A 10191-nucleotide genomic window follows, 5' to 3' on the forward strand; every position below is an offset into this window, starting at 1 on the left:
CCTCCGACGCCGACGTCGCGGCGCGTGCGGTTCCAAGGCGACTTGGACGTGAACGACCATGCTGCAGGATCGTCGCGCGTCACCCTATCGCCCAACAACGATAGGAATTCATCCTCATCACCCTCTCCTCCCCCAGCGTCGCTGCCGAGAACGAATGTGTCTCGATCGAGAAGCCTGCAACCAGAGGAAGTCGCTAGCACGTCCGCCTGGGGTGCGTAAACTTTCCCGCTTTGCATAAGATAACACGGTTCTTTCGGAGAATCGCCCATCTTCCTGAAAAAAGGGATCTTCAAAGCTATAAAAATATGGGTGTGGTGTTGAGTCTTTTGGGGTTGGATTTGAGTCTAGCGAGCACTGGTTTAAAAAAAAATGTATATATATGCTTTTTACTAGATCTCTTTATATTTTGAGGTTGATGTCTGTTGTACTGTAGTGAACATACTCATTATTTCTGCTATATTTGCTATTTATAGAGAATAGGAAGTATAAATTCTCTATTGTGTTTACGTTCTCTGTTATATTTTTTATATTTAACATATTTGATATATTTGCTGCATAGAATGTACTGAATACTTCCACTGTGTATATTGCCTTTATAGCACCAATTATTATACCAACTATTTTTCCCTTGTAAAGAATATGTGCTATATCTATTGTATTAAAAATGCCCATTATAGTCTCTGTATTCACAATAACTGTTACCCTTTTCCTGACCAATATATTTACTATAACTCCAAAACATATTTCAGGTGTCGCTGGGAGCTCAAAATCAAGGATAGAGGGCGACGACGACGACGTGGAGTCTTGCTGTTCTACCTGCAGCTCCTCAAGCAGTTCCGATGAAGCTGCTGCCTACGCCTTGCCACCGAGAAGAGCATACGGCGGTGTCAGGATTTCTTACGTGCCCAACGACGCAGTGGCATGCGCGAGGAAACGTACACCGACGTCTTCAATGTCGAATCAAGCGCATAGGGATGCAGACAAGTGTATTGTGTCCTGATGATCCCCTGAAGAGTTTCAATGATCTTTACGTCGATATCAATGTATTGTCCATTGAGGGAAACACTTCTACTTCACTGCCAGTTGATGTGAAGAAGAAATTCGTGCGAGTCTCGAACCGATGAACAACGCGAAAAATATGGACTAACGCGATAAAATACAAGAGTTCCTAAAACCGACGTAAGATTCGCTATGTTTCCAGCACTCGAGACTCAGATAAACGATTTAATATACTCGTGTACATAATGAACGTACTTCCGAAATGATCGCTCGTGAAGACCGAACAATCGCGACGATCGCGCTTCTCCTTCTATTTTTAATACCCCGGTGTATTTGATAATAATAACGATGATGATAACGTTATATTTTATTACCATTGCCATTCCCGCTGCGTAAACGACAGTTCACACGGGCGCTGTGTTCTTGTTCGAGATTCGATCGTCTTGTCTTGACCAACTTTTTTTAGATAATAGTTCGAAAGAAAAAAGTTGGTCAACTCTACAAAGTAAATAGTATTTAACCGTGATGCGACTGCATGGCGTTACGCTGTAAGTACAAATGAAGAGCGTTCGGGCCGAGATGTAGACAATCTGAAAAGTATTTGGAAAATAAATTGAGACGAAGACTAATTAAGCAATTATATTGTTGTACGATTTGATTTTACCCGATATTTCCTTCATTTTTTATATTTCTTTATGCTAAATCTATTTGTCATTTTCTGTCATTTTGATCTTTCTATTAACATTGAATCACAAATAAGTAATAAATGAATAAGAATAGAGTATAAATAGTAAGGTTATAAATAATGAATAACCTTAAAAATAATGTTCTCAACTTTCTAATTAAAATTTATAAGTTCAGTTCAAAATGTATATGTTTAAGCATTAGATCATGGCAAATACTCGTCTTTAAAAATATGCACTGCTAAACAGGGAGAAAACAGGGAGAATATATGTTACAACCAAATACATCTTTCTCTACCACTTAAACGATAATTAGCCGAATTAATTCAACCATCTTTAACGCATGAAAACTCGCTTTCTACTCCTCCAACCTAAAGGTAAGATCGACCATAAGCGAAGCAATATTCGGAAAAATCGTAAATGTCTGGTTCGAGGATCGTTGCACCGGAGCAAAATGCGGGATAACCTACAATCGAAGCAGCCGATAGAAATCAGTATGATGAACTATTTTATCAACGGCAAAATCTAAAACTGTATCATTATTGAAACAACAATGACAAATTTTGCGTTGATATTATATTGATGTCTGTTGAAAAAGTTAATGGTTGTTGTCCAGTGTTTCTCCATGTTTCTCACGTTCCTACTTCTAAGAACAGAAATGGCTTTGAAACCAAAATAAAAAACGTGTTCTTCTAATTATGTCGCACCAATGTGAAGAAAATTTTTCTACAAATTGATACTTTGATACATACTTCTTAGGTACTGTTTGGAACATGGAACAACAAGTAACAATATCGATGCATATTTCTTTATGATTCTGTCTCTAAAAACAAATGTCGTTTTAAAACCAAAACAGAACCCAAATATTTCCCTAATTAGGATGATTGTCAGTATGGACAAAATGCTTGCACAACTATTAACTTGTGGTATATTGTTGTATATATATGTTATATATATTTGTATAGCAAATAGTTACTCGTTATTGTTTCATTGAGCATGAAGTTTGAGTAGACAAAACTGCGCTGTGCTTGTCATCCGATTAGAAGGGGGAAAATGAAAACGCACGGTTGAGCAGTGAAAAGAGCGAAAGTGGTTTCTCTCGGCTGCACCAAACGTCTGTTGTTATGCCACTATCTCGTCTACTTGTTACACTCATAAAACGTTTCTCTCTCTATCTTTCTTTCTTTAGCTTTCTCTTATTTCACGCGAGAGAGATCTCTGGTTTATGAGGAATCGTCGGAAGAACGAGCCACGCCAATTTATTATCTACTAACGTACACGTTTCCGATCAAGGATCCTCATGTTGCGAAACATTATTAGCATATGGCGTACGTCTATTATCCATGTCCCGCATATCGACGTAATCGAAGGTTTCAAACAGGTGCGTGCCCAAATGAAACTATACGATTATGTCATGGTAATCCCGAGGAACAACAAGTACACGGAATTATGAAACTGCTTGGGAGATTTCGTGACCTGCTGGGGATCTATAGAGAATTGTATGATAAATTGTTTTAGTTGGGTTTTGTAACGCTGACTTAATTTGCTCTAGTGTTGAAACAGGTGTAATTTTATGTTATTTGATATTTGGGTATTAGCAAATAATGGAAAAATCTTCAATTTAATTTGAAGAGTGATAAGAGAGTTTTAATATTCAGATAGGCTAAGGTGGTATCTATGTGTTTTTGGATTATTACTTTTTTATTTTTAACAGTTTGTTTTTTTTTTGGCGAAGACTGAAACGCAGGTCCATAATAATTTTAAAAAGTATTTTTTCTTTCGTTTTATGCGATTCTACTATCCATGCTTTAAAACGCTTGAAGTGAAATCCTCGTTGTAAATCGCGTGTTTGGAACAGTTTTACTGGACAATTACGCAAATTGACGTACGGACGTTTCTCGAGAAGCATTTTTCTTGCATTCATTGTACACTTCGCTGGTTGCTAATATTGGTAAAAAATATACATGTATAATTAATTATTTATAATAAAAAACATTTCAAAACAAATGACAAATATTTCAATTAAATTTATAAACAATAAAACTCCTAACAAACTATCAAAAATATTAATCGAATTTTAAATATCCTTTATAATTTTTAAACAATATAAAACGAAATAGTAAAAAATAATGTTTAGTTATTTCACATAAAAATGATTAAGAAATTGCAATTGATTGAATTCGTATAGTGGGACAAATTAGAATTAATCTACATTCTCATTAAACTACATATTTCCACAAACACAAACTCTATTTTTAAGATTATAGAGTTATATAGTGTATAAACTAGGCCGAGATTGCGCAACTATAACACATAAGTGACTCGTAGCAACTGTATGTGTTTGAAGGAGAACGCATTCTCGCGTAGATGCTTCTTTTTACGGAATCCTCCTCGGACGCGTAACACGGGCCATAATGCCATGTTATGGAACTTTGCCATTGTATTGTTTCCGTGGATCTATTTGCGATACACGAGTGTTTCTTTCAGCACATTCACCTATGACCCCAGTCGTCGAGTTTAGTATGAAAGATAACCTTAAATCTTTACATCAGTCCTATTTTCAGTAGTATATAAAATTTGTTCGATCTTTCAATGATTTTGAGTTTTCAAGTTGATTTGTTTCATTACAGATAACATTCTTTAGCAGTAATAATAAAAAGATGTCTATGTTTTAAAATAATAGGCATACAATAATTTTGTCTATATGAATAGACTTTATGAAAATAGAAGCTATTAATTATTGTTTACACGTTTCTGACGGCCTATTAACTGTTTAAAATAAAAATAACATTGTTTAATAATAAAAAGATAAGAATGTAATAGGTACATACGAACATAATAATTTTTTCTATTCATAGATAGAAATTATGATATTATTGTTATTTTTCAAACATATATTTATTATTAATTAAGATTCTTTACTATCTTTTGATAAATTCCACTAAATCTAAAACTCTCTACTAATGTTTTATTTATACCCTTCACCTAGGTAAACCTAAACGACCACCTGTACATACAAGATTTCCATTTTGCTTATCTCCTAACTTAAACTCACCAAAAAAGGCACCTCGAGTACATGCGAGGTGTGCAAGGTGTTCGTGCGCCGTGGAATGTAGGAAAGAATGGCCATGGAAGGAATGGCAGACCCACTGGCCATAATATTGAGCTACGCACACGCAACTGCTTGCCATTCCATATACACTTAGCGCCTTCGTCGATGTTTTAATGACGACACTGTCATGGAAACGTATTCTGCAGGCAGAATCATGGAGTCCTTCTGCCCTTTCTTCGTGGTGGACCGCGGAGGCATTCCTTACAGCCCCCCGTAACATGTTATCACGTCAACTTATGTAATGTTAAAAATTTGACTATGTTTGATAGTAAAAGATTCTTAACTTCGAATATGTTGAACTCATTGAAATAAGCTGAAACCAATTTACTTTTAACACATGAATAACTTCTCTATTTTGCAAAAAAAAAAGATGAAAGCTTTAATATTCTTTGCACGGTTTAAATTGTCACACTTTGTTACTACTACATTGTTACACTGTGTAGTATTATACTTAATACTGCTTAAACACTGTTCGATGCGTTTCCTGACCCCTTGAAGTTAACTATGTATGTATATAGAATGTTGGTGAGACGACGGGAATCTTTTCACCCGGCTCTCACCCGGAAACCTCAACAGCGTTAAACGTGGCAGTATTAAATATTGGATTGCCAGATAAGTCTTAAACCTTTCAGAGGTCACATTTTTGCTCAGAAAGAAGAAAAATTCTGTATGAATGGCATAATGGAACTATTCAATAGGTGGCAGAATATTATTGAACAAAGTGGTGCATATTTGATTTAATTATATTATTACAAAGTGTTCAAATAAAGTATAATTCATACTAGAAAAGCTTCAAGACTTATCTGATTATCCAATATAATATTGCACAGTGTAACAATGTTAAGTGTAAAAAAGATGAAGGTTATATTGAGGATTGGATACATTACTTCAGGTAAAACTCGGCAAAGTTTCTGCTATCCAGAACGAATCTTGACCTCTCCTTGTGCGTTTCGTCTCATTTAAATCACGGGACTGAATGAAATCTCGTTTTCCCGTTACATGGAATCTGATTCATGCGCGAATCACGCCGATCGGCGTGGAAAGAGAATGCATTCTTCTCTAGCCGCTTCTATCCACCGTATCTTCGGCCATTCTGGATGCTGGATACTTTGTAGATACGTCCAAATAACGTTCCAAATAGAGAGAATCAACGAGCAAACATTGGTGTCACGAAACAAAGGAACCCTCTTATCCGGCTACGAGGAACGCGAATGCAAAGAATTCATTATTCAATCGCGCCTCCGGTACTCGTGTTGTGCCCATTATTGATTACACGGGCTTTTGTAAGAAAATTCTTACGAGATCCCGATGAGTGATCGTTGGATATGCGAAGTTATATAGCGTCACGCGTATCGGACTTTTTGCGGTGAGGTGGTGACAGTCTGAGCTGGAATTAATAACAAAAAAATGCATCTATAAGATTAGTTTACTAGGCTTATAAAATTGGAGGAATTTTATAGCGTTGATCCTTGATGACCTTGATTCATTAATTTAATTCATAAATGGTGAAACCATTAGCAAGAAATTGCTAGACTATGGAACATTAAAACATTTTATATTAATAAGTGATTATTGAATTGAAAAACATAAAAATATTTTATATAGATTAATTTTTAAGCTAGAATAATATGAAATTAGTTTATGCTATATAGATTTAGTAGTTAATGAGTAGTTAATAGATTTAATAGTATGAAAGAAAGAGAAAATATTGAAGAATACAGTGTGGCTTATAATGCACCAACAGTAGAGAGAACTAAAAAGGGTGGTTAAAAGAACATAAAGAGTGTAGAAAGTCACTAAAATAACAGTAGAATCCTGCAAGATCGCAAATAAAAAGAAGCCCAACTGTACATGATAAGGTAATGAAAAATATAATATCAATATCTAATAACAAAATGTTACAATTATAACCTTAAAAGAAAGAAGCTAACCTATTTCTGTGCCAAGAACAGAAACCAAGACAGACCAAAAGAGCAAAAAAGAGAAATGACGGTAGTGTTCGTTGCGCGAAGATGCATCGAAAATTTCACCTGACCAGCAATGGCCAATTTCACGGATAGCAAGAGCGTACCAGAGACTGAATCGCGCGAGTTAATCATACGCGACGCAAGTAGGCCGACCTGGGCAAAAACAAACGATATGCGCACGCGGCCGCGCCGCGTGCGATACATATAATTGGCCAACGTATTGCTAGCGGCTCGTGAAGTATTCCAGCAAATCCGACATACATTCCAGCGCGGATCCCGGCTACTTACGTTCCGCCTCGCTGTGGAATGCAGTCACCTTGTGGCAGGTGTACGGTGTACCGAACGTCCTCAAACATTTCAACCTCCTACTTTCCCCGATTTGAATTCAAATGCGTCTTCGTTGCGGCAAGTGGGAGCAACGGGATCTGGCTGAACCAGTCGTTTCGGGATTGGTCTTCCTTCGTTGTACCATCGAAGCACTGAAACATTGATTATTGTTTGATATCTGATTTTTAGAGGTTTTTGATATTAAAAGAAATAAGATTGATTGGATATTCATCCTTAATTAATGAACTGTGCATAGTTATGCAAGTTCGTATTTTTATGAATGCACCCATATGAAAGAATACGGCATAAACAGAGAGAGATTGACACGTTATATAGCTTTCAATAAGAGAACTACTACGACGAATAGTGGGGTTAGTGGCCTTGAACGGTCAAATATTTTTCACTGCCTATTCACACTTAACTCCGCACTTCTCCTGCATAACACAATACAATACCCTACATCATAACAACTTAAACTAAATTACAATAATGGAGTACAATATAACAACAACAAAACTACATTATAATACTAATAATAAACCTATAAGAATACATATATCTAATTTCACGGTTCATCTTCTTTTATTTCATCAGTCAGAATCAGCTTGCTTTTTCATAATCTTATATGATAACACCTTTTGCATCCTGGTGACGAATGGTTATCTGTATACTATTACTATAAATTATAATCGTCCTATGTAGCACAAAAGTATTACAGTAATCGTCCTAAATGTACCTCAGGTGAATACTTCAACTTGCATAGAAGCAATTTGGATAGGCAACCAATGATCTATTGAAGAAAATAAATGAAAAAAACCAATGGAATGGAATAATTTTAGGTTAGATATACACGAATACGAATCGAACTAACGGGTCCATGGAGCTCGTTTACGCGACCTCTGGGCGGTCATCTCGTGGTTAAATGCGCGAGAGGCTTTCTCCGTGGATCGGAATGCGGCCTCTCCCTCTGACCGGCTCTCTGACTTGCTTCGAGGATAGCCATGGAGCTGTACGTCGGCTTCCAGGTTCGCTCTTTACTGATTCTAGTTTCCCCATGGCTACATGCCGGAAAATCGGATACCGGTTACTTCTTTCTCGAAATATAGTTGGTAAAGTTCATATTTCTAACCTATCAACAGTTCAATGTAAACAGATCTTACGCCGCACGTGTGTTGGATTTTGTACAATTTTCTGGATAACAAGTGTCTGACTAAAGGACTGAAAGTGTTTGATGATGAAGTTTTTTTCTATTGATTAAAAATTTCTTAATTCGTGTACTCATTCTATCTATTATTCTTAATTCTATACCGAAATGATAAGTGTTTGGAAATTTTGAAATTGAAATTCCGAAGAAGCTTCTGATTAAATTTAACGTTCAATGGATTAAAAATTATGTACTTCCAACTTTCATGTTTGTTTGGAGATGACGAAATATTAGAAAATCTGAAAAGAAATGAATTTTATAATTCAGTAAGCATTTGTTATGAGCTGCGGTCAGAAGTAAAGTAGTTTTCCATAATTGAAATCAGAGGCTGTGTAGAAATATGTGCAACTGATACTCCAATAATCTTAGATTGCAAAATGTAGCCTCGCTGGTGACTCAGTAATTAAGCATTTCCAGAGCGATAACTAGCGAAAAATTATCCACGCGTAGAGCATTTCGATTAGAGATCAACTACATACTGCGACATGATACCGTACACACATGCGGACAGATAATTTGGTCGGTAATTTAGTTAGATACTGAACAAAAAGGGTTGTATGTATCTCTAGATTATTTGACTCCTGCATTCTTGAATCCTGATATCTTCGAAATATTTCACTCTAGGATTATGTACTTTGACTTTCTTCGATTTTGGATTTTTTGAGCTTTTGGATCTTTAGACTATTTATTCCTATTTTCCCTTTAAAACTGGAATTATGGTGCCTACACTTTCAAATATTTCGAATTTTAGACTATTTATTTTGGTTCTTAGAATTTTCTCAAATTCCAATTTCCTAGAAAGAATTTATAACTTCTCAAAACGTCGATACCATTTGGTAACAAACTTTTACCAGGCATAGAGCGCAAGACCTGTTTGCCAGTCTGTACGCAGCCTAAGGCGCGAATGAACACCACTCGATCAAGCTGTAGACCGCCGCGTGCCTGAACAGCTCGCTTTCCATTCCGATAGAGAGGTTTTGCTCATGCTGTTACAAGTTAAAATGTACAGGCTCTGGTATAAACAGCAGATCTAATTTGCGCTTGACGGGCACGTTTACTACGCGAGTAATCGAAGTTGAATGAAATTTAGTTTTCGTTCGAAGGATACCTCTCCCGATGGATCGACGATATCAGAATACTGATTTGCCTCGAAGGCTGAATTGCATAAATTTTTCGCGATCAGAAACGCAAACTCGTTGAGCAAGTAGAGTTTCGCGGCTGATCGTTGCCTTCTTTTACTTCATCGGCCGAACTCACGTCGCTTTTCCATAATCGTCGTAAGCATCTTGTGCTTTCTGCATCCTAATGGCCAATGGTTATATTATTTTTAATAATACAATCTTGTTATCAAAGATAGACGATTGTTTTGAAAAATATTTTAATATCATTTTTGTTAACATCACGTTGTAGAATCGGATAAAAGGATTTGGACAGTCTGTGAGATGAGTTGGTAACCTTGGTGACAACAAATACGACTTCCAAATTTGAACATGCGACATATAGGTCAAGGTCATTATAGAGATTATATTCATACAGATGTGAACTAGGAGATTTTTTTAGATATTCCAATTTGTACGCGAGATTATAGACCATGTTATCATTTAGATAATAATCAATTAATAAAAACGTTGAGTAGCCAAATATTAATCAGGCATAACAGCAGAGAAAAATATTCATAACTGTACAAATATGTTCTATTCTCTTCTATCTAAGATTATTTACAAACATGTAATGTAAACACAATAATACTACCAAAATATTCCCAATATAATGCTATACTACGATATCTGTCCATTTGCTTAGTCCTTCCCTAGATCCATTCTTACATAAAATGAGCGATTAAAAGCTCGAACTCATTTTTAGTTATCTCAATCATGTTCACAGAATTCGAGACAAATT

At 36.0% G+C, this 10191-nt stretch overlaps 1 protein-coding gene and 2 long non-coding RNA genes across 3 annotated transcripts in view; all 3 read left to right on the forward strand.

Annotated features, from left to right (window-relative positions):
• LOC100744620 (protein prickle-like) overlaps positions 1–1639 on the forward strand; it is a 15085-nt gene extending 13446 nt beyond the window's left edge. Inside the window, 2 exon segments of the mRNA XM_024369598.2 lie at positions 1–211; positions 750–1639. Of these exon segments, the coding sequence (XP_024225366.1) occupies positions 1–211; positions 750–1000 (462 nt within the window). The 3' untranslated portion in view covers positions 1001–1639.
• Positions 1640–3975: 2336 nt separating this feature from the next.
• On the forward strand, positions 3976–7326 carry LOC117151995. The gene is made up of 2 exons (XR_004462196.1): positions 3976–4202; positions 4672–7326. It is a non-coding gene; the product is annotated as an uncharacterized LOC117151995 (long non-coding RNA).
• A 408-nt stretch (positions 7327–7734) lies between these two features.
• Positions 7735–10076, forward strand: LOC117151997. The gene is made up of 2 exons (XR_004462200.1): positions 7735–8113; positions 9703–10076. It is a non-coding gene; the product is annotated as an uncharacterized LOC117151997 (long non-coding RNA).
• Positions 10077–10191: the final 115 nt, after the last annotated feature.

This window comes from Bombus impatiens, unplaced genomic scaffold (assembly GCF_000188095.3).
Source record: "Bombus impatiens unplaced genomic scaffold, BIMP_2.2 scf_0582, whole genome shotgun sequence".
NCBI classification, from domain to species: Eukaryota; Metazoa; Arthropoda; class Insecta; order Hymenoptera; family Apidae; genus Bombus; species Bombus impatiens.